This window comes from Sinocyclocheilus grahami, unplaced genomic scaffold (genome assembly GCF_001515645.1).
Source record: "Sinocyclocheilus grahami isolate Dianchi unplaced genomic scaffold, SAMN03320097.WGS_v1.1 scaffold457.1, whole genome shotgun sequence".
Classification (NCBI taxonomy): domain Eukaryota; kingdom Metazoa; phylum Chordata; class Actinopteri; order Cypriniformes; family Cyprinidae; genus Sinocyclocheilus; species Sinocyclocheilus grahami.
The window spans coordinates 438,005-456,966 of NW_015505636.1; the positions used below are offsets into that span (position 1 = coordinate 438,005).

Below are 18,962 nucleotides of genomic sequence, written 5' to 3' on the forward strand. Positions count from 1 at the left end.
CAAAATAAAAGTCTGGACAATAATATTTGGGGGATTTGTTTTATGTCAAGGATAATGTGGGTATTATTATTTTAAACTAAAACAATCAACATAACTGCCGGCAACTGCAATAAAGCTGAAATTAAGTCAACTATAAATATTAGACTTACACTTCAGCAATTGCAAATGAATGAATGAAAAATGCTGCACTGGTAACTAACCGAAATAAATACAATTAAGAAACATAAATAATAAAAAAAGCACATGAAAGCTAACAATAAATAAATAAATTGGAAACTTAAAATACAAAAATAAAAACTATTTTTAAATATTAATAAAGACTATAATAATGTATCAATAATGCTAAAAACACTTTAGAATTTGTGGATGGATTGATTCAACAAAGAAAAAAAACCTTTCAATTCAAAAACGTTTATTAAGCACAAAGTCAGAATGAGAGATTTCATTTATGTACATATTGGTTGGTAATCGTTTTAAAATAAATATTACAATAATGTTATTTCATTACCTTTATAATACAAACAAAAATATAATTTTTAAAACTAAAATAATACAACAGTGATTCACAAACACAAGCTTTCTCAGTTGTTTCATTCAGTTTTACATTGTACTGCAAGTACAGTCTAGCTTGAATGGAACCGAAGAAAGTTTTCAAAAGAAACTTGTTGACTAACTTTAAGATATGGATTCGGTACAAAGTCCCATTTCATTTAAAACAGTTTCAATGTCTCTCAGTAGGTTGTGCAGAGGCTCCAGCACTGGAGTGATGTGTTGGTCCACCCATTCCTGAACTGTAGAGTCTGAGTACAGCAGACACATCTCTCCTCTCACCTCTTGCACCTGGCTCTCCACAGCATCAAGAATACTGTTGGAGGAATTGAGAGGAAAGATATGGATATATCATAAAGACCTTGTTAAAAATTCACATGAATAAGACACATTGTGTATCACAGTTTCCACAAAAATATAAAGCAGCACAACTGTTTTCAACATCGGTAAGAAGCAGAAATATTTCTCGGGTACCAAATCAGCATACTAGAATGATTTCTGTAGGATCAAGAGACACTAAAGACTGAAGTAATGAGTGCGGAAAATTCAGATTTGCATCACAGATATAAATTACATGTTTAAATATAGTAAAATAGTCAAACATTTATTTAAAATTGTTATATCAAAGTAATAATATTTCACAATATTACTGTTTTTACTGTATATTTGATCAAATAACCACAGCCTTGGTGAGCACAAGAGACTTCTTTTAAAAACATTAAACAATCTGAGCAACCACAAACTTTTGAAAAGTAGTGTAAATATAAGTATACATATTAAGAAACTTACATTTTTGCCTGTGTTTTAATCTGTTGTGCAATAAGTGGGTTAATTGTCTTTTTTTGCCTGTGGTAGGGTGTGAACCAGCCCCTCACAAACCTGTTATGCAAGAATGAATACAAATGTTTGGTGAAAAGTTAGCCTTAACTTCACAACCATCTTAAAACTTAAGAGGCCCTAAACTCACATATTGTTCTGAAAATGTCTCAGTTCTGCAGACTCCAGCAAAGACGTCAGCTTCACTATGAGTTCAGCTAGTTTTGCCCCAGCAAAGGAGGAAGACGTCCTGGAAGACAATCTGGGACACACAGGCCAAAGAATATTCTGTAAATGAGTCTATTTTAAAGTAACCCTTGAGGTTTCTTAGTGTTACATTAACACATACTTTTTTATCTTTTAGGGCACGAATATAAATATACGGTACCTCTCTGTGTCTTCTACATCCACAGTACCAAGTTTCTCAACCACCTTCTTTTGAGCCTCTTCAGTAAAGCCACCTGAATAATAGCGAACAGCTATAGTGAGTTAAGCATTCTTAATATTTATATACTGCCATCAAATTTACCACCAAAAATAAATCTAAATGAGTGAAAATGAAACTGACTGACCATGCAGAAGAGTTTGCAAACAGGACCCCAGAGAGGGCAAAGCCACAGGCATCAGCTCACACAAAATAGACAAGTGGTCATATCTTAAGAGGAAACAAAGAAACATACATGTAGTTGTCTTGGCCAGTAAGACAATTGTGATTCTAGTGATAGTCAAGATGCCATCTAATCTAACCTTTGCCATCCAGTTAGAGCAATTCCCTGTATCTTAATGCCAGCTGACAGGCTGGATGCTACTTTGAGCCATTGTAAATGGTTGTCCAGATGTCTCTGAGTGCTGGTCACACAGGTGTGCACAGTGGTCGAGCCTTTAAAAGAGCTGGCGGCCCACTGCTGTGACATACCCACAGACTTATATCGTTCCATTAGCATGACTGGAAAAGAACATGTAAAATAATCAAGCATTTTCATGATCAAATAGCTCACAACATTTAACAGTAAAGTGTGTTTTGATCCAATTTACCAGTGTTCTCCACATCTAGAGTAGGGCTGTAATCCCACAACATTGGTTGCACTAATCCAACAAGACCACTCTCTAAAATTAGACCATAAATTGGATAGAAATTGTTATTAGTATAATGCAAAGAAAAGTGTATATACAGTATAAAAGTGATAGCCATGAATTAGAAAATGCAGTATAATTATTTTGGCATAGACTTTAGTTCGATTTGGTAATTTCTCACATAAGATTACATTTATTTATTTCCATTTGATTTATTTCATTTCACGTTGAGTCAATGTGGAGGATGTGGAACATTTAAGATATTTTTGCCCAGTGAAGATAAGAGGTGTTGACCTTTAATGTATCAAGGGGAAGAAGGTGAAAGTATCATAAGCATGCAAAAAGCAACTGAAGGGAAGTGTCTGGTGTCGCATGAGTCAAAGACCGACCATTTATAAAGTGCATCCTGGGTGAACAACCCCTTAAATTTTACATTTAAATTTTAAGTTCCAAACTCACCTACAATATGTACTGTATAAAAAAAAGCTTATTTTAATATACAATTTAAAAGAAGATTATTCATTTTTAAGATTATAGATGAAAAACATTTGAACGTGTTTTTTTTTTTTCACTGTTCACTGTTTTGGAATGACATGAGGATGAGTAAATAATCACAGAATTATTATTTTTGGACTACCCCTTTAAGCATGCATTTATACATATGGAACTATTTATTAAATGCATCCATTCCTCTTATACGCAACAAAATCATGATAATTTTCCAAAATGGGTGATAAATATGTTAACTGCTCGCCTTTAATGGTCTCAGGGGTCATGGACCTGAGCATATCATCCCACATGATCAAATTAAGGTTGGGCGCACTCTCCTGAACGGCCTTTGCCACCTTAATGACATGACTGAGGAACAGCTGGTGAACGCTCCGACCTGGAACATCTAACCAATGTTTGGACTCATCTCCATGACCGAGCATGTACACCTATTAAAAAAAAGATTATTGGATCAACAGACCAATATAAAACTAGCACCCTAAGCTTAAATGTCAAACATCTTTGAACAGGCAACAGTTCACTTGTAGGAATTATTATATTGTAGCCACACATGTGGCATTTTATTGATGGAGGGATGGGCTGTACCTCATCGGCTCCGATGTGCAAGCTGGTACTTTTAGGGTGGAGCTTCATGACTTGTTGTAGCATCTCTTGCACCAGCCTAACTCCTGCATCACGGTGTGGGTTCAGGGTGCCCAGACAGTAGTCCACCTCCCGCAGATCTCTGAACACCTCATGCTTCAGGACAAACTGATTGAGAACATTTTTAAATAGTAAAGAGTTTGAATATGCATAATTCAAATGGATAAATAATTCTTCCTCTCGGTAAATGACAAAAACAGGTTCTTCATTACTTCCAAATGTCCAAATGTCTGAACCAGGGGAATGATCTCCAGCCCTCTACTGTAGGCAGCATCCTGGATAGACACAATCTCATCACGCCTGTTTGGATAATAGGTATTTTTATCAGTCACATAAAAAAAAAAAAAAATATATATATATATATATATTTTGAAAATATATACTTGCCTGTATGGAGGCTGAGTTGTAGATTGAAGAACTTTCAGCTCTCCTTCATAGGGAAACATATCCTCATATTCGATGAGCAAGCCATTGGCACCAAGATCAGCAAATAACTGGATCAGCTGTAGAAACAAAATAGTGGTTAATTCCTTAAAATTTTATTTAAACAGTCATAAAAGAGTAAAATAAGTTGTACCTCAATTAGGTAGCCAATTCTAGGAGGTGCCCCTTTCAGATCCAAATGCACAAACTTTTTGCAACTGCGCAATGACTGGTTCATATCAGGTACTGTTCAATAAAAAAAATCTAGCAGCGTCTTAAAGATATTTTAACTCTTACCTCATATTTAAATCACGGAATCAACAATTGAGACTGTATAATATGTTATTCTTTAATATTTTGTATTTGATCATTTAATAAGTGCTGATACTGTAACTGGAAGACGTTCTCCTTTCATGTATTTCTTAATCAGCCTTGTTCTGTTCCTTTTCAAATATGTACTTTCAACTCAACGAAGCTAAGCATGTGTAAGAACCTCTGTTTACAATCCTTTGCTCCTTTGCACTGTCACGCACACGCCCAACAACATGGCTTCTTCTGTTCTTCTGAGAAGCACGACGGGCATTGTAGTTTTTTGTGCATTTTTAAACTAACAGCAATGCAGATGTAGGACTACAAGCACCTGTATGTCCGCTCAGGACCGGAAGTTGTGAACCGTGGTTCTCCTCAGGCATGTTATTTTAGAATAAAAGCCTAATTTTTTTTTATCTTGATATCTTTAATCTCGCTAATCAAAATTAAATGTAAAGGTAGTATTTAACAAAATCAGTAATAAAATATATATATAAAAATCAGCTTATAAAAAAGTTTAAATGAATAATGATTAGAATTTTATTAGTCTATATTTTTATTCGAAAATTAAATGTTAAAGTAACTAAGAAATTTACTTTTATAGTATCGTTATTTACATTGTAAGAGCATATTTATTTAAGATTCTGGAATCTCTTGCAACAGAATTTGAACGGAGTAAACGTAGCAAATGTCACTCTCTAGTGGACAATGTTTTAATAATACAATACTGGTAATATTGACATTCTACATTTTTATTGGTAACAGGATAGTGGTTCAAATATGTAAGTTCTTCTCATCATGGAAGGGGTGATTCATGAACTGTGAACAACTTTGAGGTTACATTTCACAGACATTCAATAATACTTATAAACTGTTTAAATGCCACAATGTGTGTCGTCATAATTGCTTGTGGAATGTCAGGAATAGAGTAGAAATAGCCTAAATAATAATAATAATAATAATAATAATAATAATAGTTGTTTTTCTAATTGTATTTTCCTATACTGTCTTTAGATGACTAATGAACTCCTTAATAAATAATAAAAGGAAAAGGAAATTGTTAAATTGTCTGTGATCTGGGCACATTTCATTTATTCATTTGGCATGTTTGTTTTGCATTGCTTGTTTTGCTTCTGTTTCAGTTTTTGTGACCATTTCTTGTTATGTGTAAGTGGGTTGTTGTTTTTTGGCATGTAGGTTTGGCAGTGTTGTTTTTTGGGATTACTGATGGACTACTGTCATTTGATTTGTATTATTTGTATTTATTTATTTTGATTTTACTTACATTATGTCTGAATTTATTATGTCTGTATATGTATTTTATTGGGTTTTTAGTTTTATTTGATTTGAGTTGTTTTAGTGCTTCGGCAGGCTGGATGGAAATGAAATAATATATATGTTGCATTTATGGATGTGTATGTACATGTACAGTGTGTGTGTGTGTGTGTGTGTGTGTGGTTGTACATACACATATGTAGTTGTTTTTTTGGTGTTTGGCTTGGTGTTATGTTGGAGTCATTGTTGTGCTCTTATACCTTTTGTTCTTTGGTATTTTGAATTGTTTTTGGCTTTATTTTTTGTTTTTCATTTAAATGTTAAGTTCTGGAGTTTTGTTGTATGCATTTGTCATTTTTATTTAATCTCTTTATTTTTAAAATGTGTATAGGTAGTATTTATAAAGTTTTGGATCTGTTTTTAGTTGTTTTAATACTACAATTGATTGCTTCTGTTTTCCTCATTTGTAAGTCGCTTTGGATAAAAGCGTCTGCTAAATGACTAAATAAATAAATATATATATATATATATATATATATATATATAGGCTATAACATTCTATGCACACAAATAGATAGAAAAATGATAGAAAAGAAAGAAACAAAGAAAATTTATTAATATGGATAGCATAATAAAATCTAAATATTAAATGGATTGCAATGTAAATAAAATACATAAAACAATGAATGCAATATAAAATGCAATAGAATAAATCAAATTCAGCACTAATTGACGTTTATGCAAAAAGTGTGTGACCCAGTGCTGTGCAGAACCACGCAAACGTATGGGATTACCTTTGTGCCAATTAAAATGAATGTAATTTTTCAAGAAACATATAAAAATATAAATTGAAACTGAATAAAAAATTTAAATGCAGGCAAAATCTTTGACTTCGTTTTTTAATACATTGCATGTTTTGCAACTGTTTTCTCTTCTTTCATTAGCTGATCTGTACTTTAAAAAAAAAATGTATTCAAGGAACAATAACACACAATAAAACAACATTAAAATAAGAAAAGAAAAAGATAGAGGGACAAATTACAACAAACAAAAAACAATTGCCAGGGGGAGGAAAGTATAAAACTTCAAAACAAAAATACAAGATATACATACACTTGTATGTATATATAAAATCAAATAAATATATTGTAAAGTTCACAAACTTTACTAGTCAGTAAAACCAAAGAGTACATTTCCCATAGGAGTGAAGAAGGTCTTAAACTCTGAATATTTTCGCTAATAAATTTTTGGACCTTACACCATAGTGTAACCGAGTATGTACAGTACCAAAATAAGTGCAAGGTAGTTTCCTCATACTCATTACAAAAAATACAATTTACATTTATTCCTTTTTTAAATTTTTGTAAATAATGATTTGCTGGATAAAATCTATGAATAAGCTTATAAGAAACTTCTTTAATCTTATTTCTAAGATGATATTTCTGTGGTAACAACCACACTTTTCTCCAGCAAATCAATTTTCCGTTCAAAAAAGAGACCCAATGAGACAAAACATAAGGTACAGTAACAATTTCTCTTTGGAAAAGAGTGCGGATAGCTCTATTATTATTTTTGGGATTTAATGAAAAACAAATTTGACCAATATAAGATTTACTAACATCTAAAGACACTGAATCGGGAGAATGGTATATATCAATACCCTTAAATAGCATGCGAGTACCTGAAGGGATTGAATCAATAACAATTGCAAATTCTTTTTGAGTAACTGGCGTTTTACAATAAGAAAGGAATTCATCATAAGAAAGGAGTGTTCCTTCTTTATTAAATAACTGACTAACCAATTTAATATCGTTGTCAAACCAGTTCATAAAAATAAGAGATTTATGTTTGTAAAGAATGTTTCTATTATTCCAGATAAAATAGCAATGCGGTGAAAAATTATGCTTATATATTTAGGAGCACTTGTGTGTGGAAGGCAGATAACTTAGCTGGAATTTTATCTATATTATAATTACACATCAAAACAAGCAGATCTGTACTTACAAATGCGCTTCCAGAGTTTTCATTTATGCTTCTGAAGTTTGCGTTCGCCATTCTGAGACAAATCTCTCGTGGGGGCGGGGCTAGCAGCAGTTTGTTCTCATTGGCTACTGAGTTTTTGATTGACAGCTTCTTGACCTGGACGTGAAGGCGTCAGTGACAGTGTTGCTTTCCCAGTGTGGATGTGAGCATCTGTTAGCGGCTTCCAATTTCATTTTAACAATATAAAGATATATAAATATTTTTTTATTATTATTTTATCAATATTTATCTGCTGCTACACTACATTGTTGAGATGATTTCTTAGGAATAGCACAGAATCAGAATCAGAATCAGAAGAGCTTTATTACCAAGTATGTTTACACACAAGGAATTTGAGAATGATTTCATCATCCTTATCATCAATCATCTTTGTTATCAGGATACTTGTGGTAAGTTTTCTTGATTTAACCCAATCATTACAGGACCTGGTTATCTACACACAGTTACAGACTTCAATTGGATCATATTTGCTTGAATTAGTTCATATTTTCCCCCAGCACATAATGTACAGTACTAAATGTACTGTATCTGACAATGACCGATGCCATTTTACAAGCGCGCTGTCAATCACTGCACTGTCAACTTTAGCAATGTAAAGCCTTTTTACCATGCTTTTTCTGTGTCCAGATTTGATTGTAATAATAATGCAAATCCTAATACATGCAAATAATTATGACTGAAAATTGTTTCCAGTAACTAGGGTATACACAGTCCTGGATATATAGGGATATACAGCCATCTAATGGTTACACAAGGGTATTACAGATGATAAATGGTGCATAATTTTGAGGTATTTAGTACCAAGTTAATACTAATAATTATATGGTGTATTTATTTATTTTTAAACATTTTAAGTTTGACATGTTTAATGGGAGTTCAAAGCAGTTTGTATTGTTAGACTATAATACATGTCCTTTCTTAATTTCCAGGGAGTGGAGCAACTTTTCCATAAACTTCTAATGCTGACCCAGAGGATGTAATGGTAGTACCAGAGATCCATTGCCCCCATCAGAGAAGATTCTTACTTTGTTCAGACACATCACCTTTGAATGACTGGGATCTTGATCTTCAGACACCTGATATTATGCAAATATTTTAATTTCTTTGGAGCTCTAGATTAAAACAAACACAGTGCACAAGAGGTTGCACTTTATTCGTATTAGTCTATGCTGATCTTGGATCAGCATACCAACAGCATATGATTGTTAAGGGGATAGTTCACTCAAACCAATGCTTTTACACACCCTCATGCTGTTCCAAATGCATATTACTTTCTTTCTACTGGACAGGTAAACACAAATTAAGATTTTTAGACAAATAATCCATCTCTGTGAGTCCTAAAGATGCTTTAAAAACCACACACAGCTACCGTGACAGTAATCCATCTGACCTTAATGGTTGAATCAGTATCTTTTGAAGTGAAACAACAGATAAGAAAAACACTAATAATTTAAACTTTTGACTATTAACAATCACTTCAGATCAATTGTCATACGTGCATGGGTTACAATTCACTTGTGGATTCTCAGAGATGAATTTTTTTCTTAAAAATCTTTGTGTTTATGTCAAGAAAGAAAGTCATATACATCTGGAATGGCATGAAGGCGAGTAAATTAGAGAATTTTTATTTTTTGGGGTGGAATAATCCTGTAAAGACTGATATTGCACTCCATTACATAACTCCATGTTTCATGGATTCTGGTCTTTCCTGTCACAACATGATTGCATCCAAGACTTTCACTTTGATACTTGTGCATATGCTATAGTGACAATAAAGAATGTACATTTATTTGAACTAATTCATATTTGAAAGAGTTGAAAGACTTGAAAGAGTTGATGATTGTTAAAATGTATTTCCAATTTTAAATGTTAGATGATAATGATAACTAAAAATGATCAGCATGATAAAAACAATTGGCTCCAAGAACATTCTTTGTGTGGAATATGTAATAAAATGAGCTTGATTGCCTGGTTGGAGAGAGACTTTCTTGACATCTGAATATATCACACATATATGATAGTATTTCAAATGTAACCGCACAACCTAATTAGACCCTACAATGCAAAAGAATCAGGAGCAATAAACAAATATCCTACAAAAACATTGGACATTATACAATATTTCCAGTATTATATACAGTACTTTAATAATTAAACCTCAATATGACCTTCTTTTTCTCTCGCGTTTGATTCCTCGCGCTCCTAAAAGCTTATGTTGACAGAGTAGTAGCAACAGATAAATACAGACTGAATTCAAAAACAAAACTCCTAACTTTATATCAGCCGCTAACAGACGCTCACATCCACACTGACAAGGCAACATTGACGCCTTCACGTCCAGGTCAAGAAGCTGTCAATCAAAAACTCAGTAGCCAATTAGAACACACCGCTGCTAGCCCCGCCCCCACGAGAGATTTGTGCCGGAATGAAATGAAAACTCTGGAAGCGCATTTGTAAATACAGATCAGCGAATGAAAGAGGAGCAAACCATTGCAAAACATGCAGTGTATTAAAAACGAAGTCAAAGATTTTTTTTCAGTTTCAAAGACATTTTTTCATAAGTTTCTTGAAAAGTTACATTCATTTTAATTGGCACAAAGGTAATCCCATACAAACGCATGTGCGTACTTTCCTCTGAATAGAAGGAGGATCAAGAGCCTCGCAGCACCACGAGGGGGCCTGATGCAGTAACAGGAGCATCAGCCGTCCAAAAGAGCTTCACAGGACAGGCGGGTGTGCGCACTCACTCACCCACAGAGACAGACTGCGATTGGAAGCGCGACGCGGTCAGATCGTGTGTTTTGTGCTGCTGCCGCGCAGTATCTTTTCACGCAAGTGCCGAGGACTGCAAGGGAAAAGTTTATTTCAGAGACTCTCCAACTAACGGGCATGGCCGCTCCCAGATCCCCCTGAACGCCAGGTCAGTATGAGCAGTTTCTGCGTTCATTCCTATGCTTCAAAGGCGCATTGTTGCAGATATAAAGAGTTGCATTGTTAGGACCGTTGGAACTGATTGTTGCGCAGCGGTTTGCTACCTTGTGGCCAACCACGAAAGCCGCTTTGGGGATCTGTGGTCGAGGAACCTGCTATCGTGCTGCGGCAAAATGCTCCCATCGGGTTTTTAAATTACAGCCATTCAACACGCAGTTCCCTCGCGTTGAGACCATCGCTTGTTTTATCTAGTTATGATGTGATTTAGATGATCGAGACTTAGACCTGTGTTTATAATTTGTGCTTTGTTTTGATTAAACGTTGACTTGTGAGTAATAAGCTGTCATCACTCAAAACGGCGCAAACGGTTCATCAAAGTTATCATGGGTAGAGCATTGTATCTGCATTTGGCATAGGCTATTGTTTATTTTTCCCTTTGGAAACAATTTGTACGCATTATTGTGATGACACATCATTAGTTTGTTTCAGCGAGCTGTAATTAAGCACTGTAAACATTTCTTGGGCAGAACTGGTTTGTACTAATGTATTTTGTTTGAAAGTTTATGGGCCGAACCGACCCTTCCCCCTTTTCTTCTCCCGGCCTCGCTGTCGCCTTCGTCCGGGGAGGGACTGCACCGACGTCCGTGTTGAGTGACCAGTGCAGCCGCTACCCAAACAAAGGCGGGTTACCAGGGGAAACGGGGCTCTCTGCTTCTGGACTGGGTCGCTGGGGGAATATAGTGTCGGCTCATCTGCATCAGTCCTGAATGACCCGCTGGAACAAAGACAAATAGGCTACTGTTTGACCTGTGAGGACCTGACGGCTGAAAATCTCTTCAGAAGTAACGTCGATAACGCCTGCAAGGTCACTTTGTGTTCACGGCTGCCAAGTGGCTCAGTAGATTAGACAAACCCGTTTTATGCTGGCTGGCTTTGTCTACCCTTGGTGTTTGTTTGTCGACAGGAGAAAACATTTTAATCAGAAAGGGAGCCAGTCTGTTTTAAGCCATCAAGATGAATGACAAAGAACCATTTCTGAGCATCAAGCCATTACAAGGCACGTACAAGACACTCTTTAAACAGCGGTTCAGAATTCATGTGTTGTTGTTGTGTGAGGCCTGTCAGATTTGTTTGTTTGTTTTTAAACTATAGTAAAGTGCCAAATTAATTTCAAACAGGCATTAAAATGTCAAAGAACAAAACTTACTGTGACGCGTAAAAAGACAGTATAAGTCATTATAATCAGTAATTATGTCCCCACTGGATGCACGGGACGGCTAATGTCTGTCCCATGCACTGAGTACTCTCTCCTCCACATCATGAGTAGACACTCCCCTTACTGCTGATTGGCTACAAGTTTGTTTTGGTACTCGGCTGACTGTTTGAGTTTTCTAAAGCGTTTTTGAAAAAATACATACCCCACCTTTAAATAGCATGAAATGGTTTGCAAAACTTCTCAAGAATTTATTTTGCTGTTGTTGCTAAATCACCTGAAAACTGGGCAAACTGATCCAGAACACTTGTGATTTTGCACATTTTGCAAAAGAAGACGACCATGTTTGTGAGTGTAGTCTTGGCCAATCTCAAGATCCTTCAAGTGCAGATTGTGGGATTCAAAATGTTTTCTGTCTAGACCAGATGTCCATATATAAACACCGTTGAAAATCTCAGGGTTATTTTCCCAGATTCCAAATTTAGACAGGTAGTTGTGTTTTGTGGGGGGAAAAATGCTATCATGAACCTCTTGTCATGATGTTTGCTTTTCTCTAGTAAATTTACAACTTGCTGATTTGAAAGTTGGTCATGTTGGTAGTGCTGCTAAATGTTATGTAATATTCAAGACCACTGTGTAACAATGCTTAATTTGATCATGTCCAGAGTGTAAATGTCACACTCCAAGCTTCGTTTAGGGAAAGTGAGATTAAAATGAACAGAGACCTGTATTCTATCAGGTTCAAGATATAGGCCTATGTGTTTGTGACTTATCTTCATTTTTCTTCTCTATTTTGCAAGTAAAATTAATCTCTAGGTTTATGGTATTTGATTCTAGTCTATTCCAGTCTAATATTTGATTCCTTTTTCTTCCAGCTTTAGTATCGAAACCTAAAATTAGTAATATGGTTCAATTAAAAGAGAACTGGCGTCAAATGTTTTCTCTGCTTTCTATAGTACTGGTATTTACTTAACTTTAACTTTATAACTTTATAGTACTGATAAATAGCTACAATGCTGCATTTAATATGTCTTTGCACTGCTTCAGCATGAATATTTGCATTTGTAATGAGTGCTAATGTGGTGGTCTTGATAGTAAATCTCTTTGATGCTCTGGGTTTCACTGTAAGTTGCTTTGAAGCCCAGGAACATAGACACTGTCTCCCAGTATATTTTGATTCACTATGAGATTCGGTCAAACTGAATAGAAATGACAAGTTCCCCAGTAAAATGATATGGGATTTCTGTTGGAGTGACAGTCTCACTTATCTTGCAGAAAAGTTATTGTAGTAATTTCTTTTGCACGTTGGCCACAGTGACACTGCACTCACACCCAGAGGAGACCTTCCATCTGCTACTTGTTTATAGAAGCTCCGCTTTGGTTCGCAGTCAAGTCCCCAAATGGGAGCCATGTGGTAGATTTTAAATTTTTGTGTGGTGCTTTTTCGATTAAATTAGTCTGTTTGCTCACTTTAATGAAGATCTGCTTTACTCTTTAAAAAGAGTTGATAAGAGTTGCCTCAAGTTGTTTTAATGTCAGTGGAAAACAGAGTTTTCTCCTGTGATCCTCCACTCTGTGGTGTGTAAATAATATTATTTCTTTTTCAAATGTCATTGTTTCCCTTACTCATCAGAAATCATTGAAGGCCTTTATTCCTCCGACTTCCTTTATGTGATAACAGTGCATCCCAAGCTTTCAAACATAAATTACTCCAGTGGATCATGTGTGTAAATGTGGATGTTAGAGGGAGAAGGTAGACTATGTTTATCTTAGGGTATGGTTTGTGGTGTCTAGAGAGGATGGGGGTATTTTAGTAGGCAGACAGACAGGCTTATTGTAAACTTTGGTATTTGGGTGGTGGGTTACTATTTCCACAAAAATATCAAGCAGCACTTTTTTAGTATTTATAATAATAAGAAATGTTTCTTGAATGCCAAATCAGCATATTAGAATGATTTCTGATGGATCATGTGACACCGAAGACTGGAGTAATGTTCCTTAAAATTCAGCTTTGTCATTACAGGAATAAATTGCATTTTAAAATGTATTAAAACAGAACATGGTTATTATAAATTGTAATAAGATTTCTCAAAGACTTCTATCTAAAACATTAAAACACCTTAACAAGCCCAAATGTTTGAACTGTATCAGTAGAGACGTATTTAAGAAAACCAGTAGTTTGTTGTTTGTATTGTGGTTTATTAATAGCTGTTTTACATAACCTCTCTCTCTCATACAGAATAAGTTTAGTAGTTCGGTACTGGATGTTCTGAGTTTACTTTGTCTCTTACGGTATCATTTTACACTAAGTGGCCATTCACACAGGAGGTTTTTGCACTTAAAACATGTGATGCAGCGCGGTAGAATAGAAAGTCTAGAGACGCGTTTTGTAAAAGTTCTTTTAACTTGAGCACTGTGGTTTTAGAGAGACTTGTCAAGGTGCTGCAAAATGTGCAAGGTGCGAGTGCAACAATCAAACATGTCTGTCTAGTGCATGTTTACGTAGAAAAACACTGGAATATCAGTGCAGTGGAATGCAAAAACTGTAAATGGCTCCTAAAAGTAATCGGCAGCGTGTTTACCGGCTCCACTTTTCCAGTCAGCAGTCTTTTGTTCTTTTTGTTTGGTATTTGGTGTTTATTTTAATCAGATTCTCTACTAGGTCTTGTAGTTTCTACTCCGTATATTGGAGTGCCTGTGGTAGGGCTTGATGAAGTATGTATGAAATGAAAAGATGGGAGAGTTTGAAGTTGCTGCCAATGCTGGCACGAGTCTTTAGTGCAGAATGTGAAGACAGAGGGAGAGTAGATTGCCTTCAGCCACATACTGGTTAAATCAATGCTGGGTCAACTGTCTTAAGAGATGTGTGGTTGCTGACAAGCTTGAATGGAGGGAAACGTATTTGTTTTAAGCAATAGTTTCATGCATCTTTCTCATGAGGTTCAGGACCCTAATGGTGTTTTAGTGCATCAGGGCTCAGTGTTGATGTACATCATAAGTTTGATAGCTTTATAAAGAGTTTGCAACAAATAGAAAGAGAGAGAGAGGGAGAAAAGCTGACCTCTTCAAAGATGAGACCCAAGTTCATAAATTCAAAGTTTGGTTGAGATTCAAAAGGTTTATGAAGCTCAAGCTTTTTGATGAACGCCAGCTGTGTCCTGCTGCATATGAGCAGGAAGATAGTAGCTAATATTTTAGAAATGATGAGCAAAACAATATTTCAAAGAAACTGTGTTGCTAGTGAATTGTTTGAATGTGGCTCTATGCTTGACTCAACAGTGCAAGGGTTTCTCAGTGGAGGGATCAGTGTAGTCTGTGTCTGGTTACAGTATTCAGTTTCATTCAGTCTTAGTAACCTCTATCTGTCTCTCTCCACCATGGCTATTTTGAGAGGTGCCTTATGTCACATCAAATCCACATCTAAAATTTGACGGCACCGCATGGCTTCCCACTCACTGAGCAGGTTGTATAATATTAGTTGCTATTTCGAAATGTTCAGTAAACCCTTCAGCTTCGAAGACGAACCGTTTAAGGACAGACCATGTGGATTAACTAGGTATAAGTAGGGAGGGTGCCATGGCTTAACTAAGAGTGTGTGCGGCTTTTCTGGGGTGTGTTTACAATGTTAGCCTCCCGTAACCAAACTTCACTATTGCCATTTTGGCAAAAAGTCATGTTTGGTCAGTATTTAAAATTTAGTACTAAATAAATTAAAAAGTAAAACACAATATTATCAATATTATACACGATATAAAGTTAAAATAAATATTTTGAAATATACTACAGTTGGGGTTGGTCAGAATTTTTTTGCTTTTGCAAGAAGTCTCTTATGCTTACCTAAGCTACATTTATTTGATCTAAAATGCTAAATAACAGTAATATTGTGAAATAATATTACGATTTAAAATAACTGTTTTCTATTTTAATTTATTGTAAAATGTAATTTATTCTTGTGATGGCAAAGCAGCCATTACTCCAGTCTTTTTCACTTGATCCTTCAGGAATTATTCTAATATGATTTGGTGCTCAATAAACATTTCTTCTTATTATCACTGTTGAAAACAGTTGTGCTGCTTAATATTCATGGACACCTTGATGCATTTTTTAAAGGATTCTTTGTGGTGAGCAAAAGAAGGGCGTTCATTTGAAATTTATTTATTTTTCAGTAAAATACTTAATTGTCACATTTGATCAATTTAATGCGTTTAAATAAAAAAAATCTTACACATACACCCCAAACATTTGAACAGTAGTGTATTTAGTAGACTAAACTTTCAAATGGTATGTTTCAAAGACCTGTGCAGTGTGCACCCCACCTATCAGAAGTAATGTGAAAATCCAGCCAATCAGATCACAACTGGCCAGATCTGAAAGTGCTTGCCATTTTTGTTCATAGTATGCATAGGGTGGACAAAGTGGGCCTTTTTTTGTGCACAGAAGGGCTGAAAGAACAAAGGTGAAATAAAAGGAAGAGTGAATCCAGCCAGTCACAATCCATCATCTTTAAGCACCATATGTGAACATGACAGTGTATATTTAACCTAAGAATGCTTGAGGGGGATTGTGTACATGTGAGAGAGGGATCTGGGGCCAAACAGATGCATGTTAACAGTAGAAAGCGATCTGCAGGCCATACTCTGGAAAATATCACTCCGTTCATTCAATGATCTGTGCATGTGTGTGAGCATGGTTGTGTTCCTTGAGACCTGTCATTGTAATTTGATCATTGGATTACTGATATATTGGTTGCCATGGTGTCCTCATGCATGATTAGGTTACCATGCAGCTGCCCTCAATGTTGAAAAAATGTTGTTTTTTTAAATGTGTATGTGTGATTGTTTTAATTTCTATCAGATCCAATCTGTCATGGTTGGTATTGAGTAAAGGAGTAGATCACTTCTAGAATGAAAATGTCATGATAATTTAATCACCCCAATGTCATTCAAGATGTTTGTGTCTTTTTTCTCTTCACTCGCAAAGATATTACATTTTTTGAGAAAAACGATCCAGGATTTTTCTCCATATAGTTGACTTCAATGGGGGTCAATGGGTTGAAGGTCCAAATTGCGGCTTCAAAGGGATCTGCACGATCCCATCCGAGGAATAAAGGTCTTATCTAGCGAAACGATCGGTCATTTTCTAAAAAATAAAAATAAAATTGTATATACTTTTTAATGACAAATGCTCATCTTGTATTAGCTCTGTGATACGCATGTGTGATTTCATGCATTATGTAATCACATTGGAAAGGTCACACGTGGTTAGTTCTTCATCTATGTACTTTGGTTCAGAAAGGTAGGGTAGGGCAAAAAACTCCATCTCATTTTCTCCTCCAACTTCAAAATCGTCCAACATCGTTGTTTTACCTTTTTGTAAAGGGCGTTTGACGTTCTTTACATGTTCGCTTTGTAAACACTGGGTCGGTACTTCCACCTACATTAAACGTGTGCATGATTACGTAATGCGTGAGGTCAAGCTAGTGCAAGATGAGCATTTGTGGTTAAAAAGTATATACTTTTTTTATTTTTATGTTTTTAGAAAATGAACGATTTGCTAGATAAGACCCTTTTTCCTCAGCTGGGATCGTGTAAAGCACTTTGAAGCTGCATTGAAGCGTTAGCCACCATTGAAGTCCACTATATGAAGGAAAATCCCAAACTGTTTTCCTCAAAAATCTTAATTTCTTTTCGACTGAAGAAAGAAAGACATAAACATCTTGGATGACATGGGGGTGAGTAAATTATCAGGAAATGTTTATTCTGGAAGTAAACTACTCCTAGTATCATCTCTTTTTAAAGTACGTGCTAACAGTCTTATTCTGTCTTTTTGCAGTCATGCGGACACAACAAAAGATGTGGATCCACTTACAGTCTGTCTTCTGAATAACTCACGGACAGATTGAGCCATGACGGAACGGGATGGCCACTGTGATTTGTCCATCACCCCAGGGCAGGTGTATATCGAGGTGGAGTATGATTATGACTACAAGGTGAAAGATAGACTTATCTCCATACGGCAGGGCGAATGCTACATGTTGGTTCGCAAAACCAACGAGGACTGGTGGCAAGTTCGTCGGGAGGAGGGCACCAAGGCTTTTTATGTCCCTGCTCAGTACGTCCGAGAGGTCAGGCGTGCCCTTATGCCACCGCCCAAACCTCGCGCAAAGCCCCCTAACGTTCTTGAAATCGCCCAGTGCTGGTCGTCGAACGAAAATCTCAACCAACGCGCTCCTACTGAACGGTCCAGCTTCGGCAGGCCACCTCCCTCGACGACGCCGTCCCCATTGCCAGGTCAACAGACCCCGCCTTTATTGTTGCGGGACACCAATCAGAACACGGGGATGAAGAGCGTTGTTGCCGAGCTCACTCTGCTTAATAACAACAACCATCATATCTATCATCATGGAAACCCCACACTTCCACAAGGACGAGCGGAATCCCCTCCACGAGAGCAAGGTTGCCTGGGGAAGCTCCCAGGTGGGTTGTCGGTGGACACGAACGGAAGCATGTCACCAGAAGATGGGTTGGAGAAAATGAGAAATGACTCTGAATCTGGAGATGAGCTCAGCAGCAGCTCTACCGAACACATGCAGGTAAGAATGAGTGATGTTCACCCTCTTCCTTGTTTCTCTCTCACGTTCTCAAGCTTATTTGTTCTCTCTCATTCTCCCTCCCTCCCAAAATTACTCATGTTCTACCTCTATCTCTTTCAATGTCATCTTTGGCTTTTATTCTCTGCATTTCCAGCACTTATCTTTACCAGAAATGCTCTCTTCTCCTTTTCATCCTGTGACTGTCATTATCTTTTCCTGTAACGCGTTGTTCCAACAATTACTACGAGACTAATCTAACATTTCTTCCTCACACCTTTCCCTTTATCCCTCCCTCGGTTTTGCCTCTGACATTTACAGTGGCACGTCTTCTTTTCTGTCAGGTTAAATTGGATTCAGCAGTGTTTTCCTCTCCTCTTGCATCCCTTTCTTTCCGCTGCATGACACTTGTTCAGCAGGAGATGTAGTCTGTTCTTTGCTGTGGAGGTGAAAATTGTGGCCACCTCGCAAGGTTTGATTTAGACAATAATAGAGACTTCATTGACATCACAAAATACACTCTTTTTTAATTAAAAAAATTGCTGGCATTAGTGTACAATTTCTTTTTGCATTGTGCAATTGATATAT

General features: G+C 36.2%; 2 protein-coding genes across 10 annotated transcripts in view; one reads left to right on the plus strand and one right to left on the minus strand.

The window, feature by feature from the left end:
* Positions 1–405: 405 nt before the first annotated feature.
* hexd (hexosaminidase d) lies at positions 406–4,546 on the minus strand. Of its 2 annotated transcripts, XM_016234707.1 has the most exons (13): positions 4,312–4,546; positions 4,169–4,232; positions 3,979–4,094; positions 3,804–3,891; positions 3,535–3,699; positions 3,194–3,377; positions 2,401–2,472; positions 2,113–2,311; positions 1,938–2,020; positions 1,754–1,826; positions 1,517–1,627; positions 1,339–1,428; positions 406–865 (listed from the first exon to the last, which is right to left on the minus strand). In XM_016234707.1, the coding sequence occupies exons 1-13, from the start codon at positions 4,314–4,316 to the stop codon at positions 676–678; spliced, it is 1,440 nt and encodes a 479-aa protein (XP_016090193.1). In that variant the 5' UTR covers positions 4,317–4,546; the 3' UTR covers positions 406–675. The 2 variants fall into 2 exon arrangements, with proteins under 2 accessions (XP_016090193.1, XP_016090192.1); XM_016234706.1 differs by having other exon boundaries at positions 4,169–4,546.
* A 5,733-nt stretch (positions 4,547–10,279) lies between these two features.
* The window catches only part of arhgap12b (Rho GTPase activating protein 12b), a 56,405-nt gene continuing 47,722 nt past the window's right edge, over positions 10,280–18,962 (plus strand). For 5 of the 8 annotated variants that reach the window (XM_016234729.1, XM_016234731.1, XM_016234733.1 and 2 more), the window contains exons 1-2: positions 10,280–10,561; positions 17,618–18,377. In XM_016234729.1, coding sequence (XP_016090215.1) covers positions 17,691–18,377 — 687 coding nt within the window. In that variant the 5' untranslated portion in view covers positions 10,280–10,561; positions 17,618–17,690. Of the gene's footprint in view, positions 10,562–11,201; positions 11,438–17,617; positions 18,378–18,962 lie in introns of those variants that run through there. The other 3 variants (XM_016234734.1, XM_016234736.1, XM_016234730.1) reach the window with 2 other exon arrangements.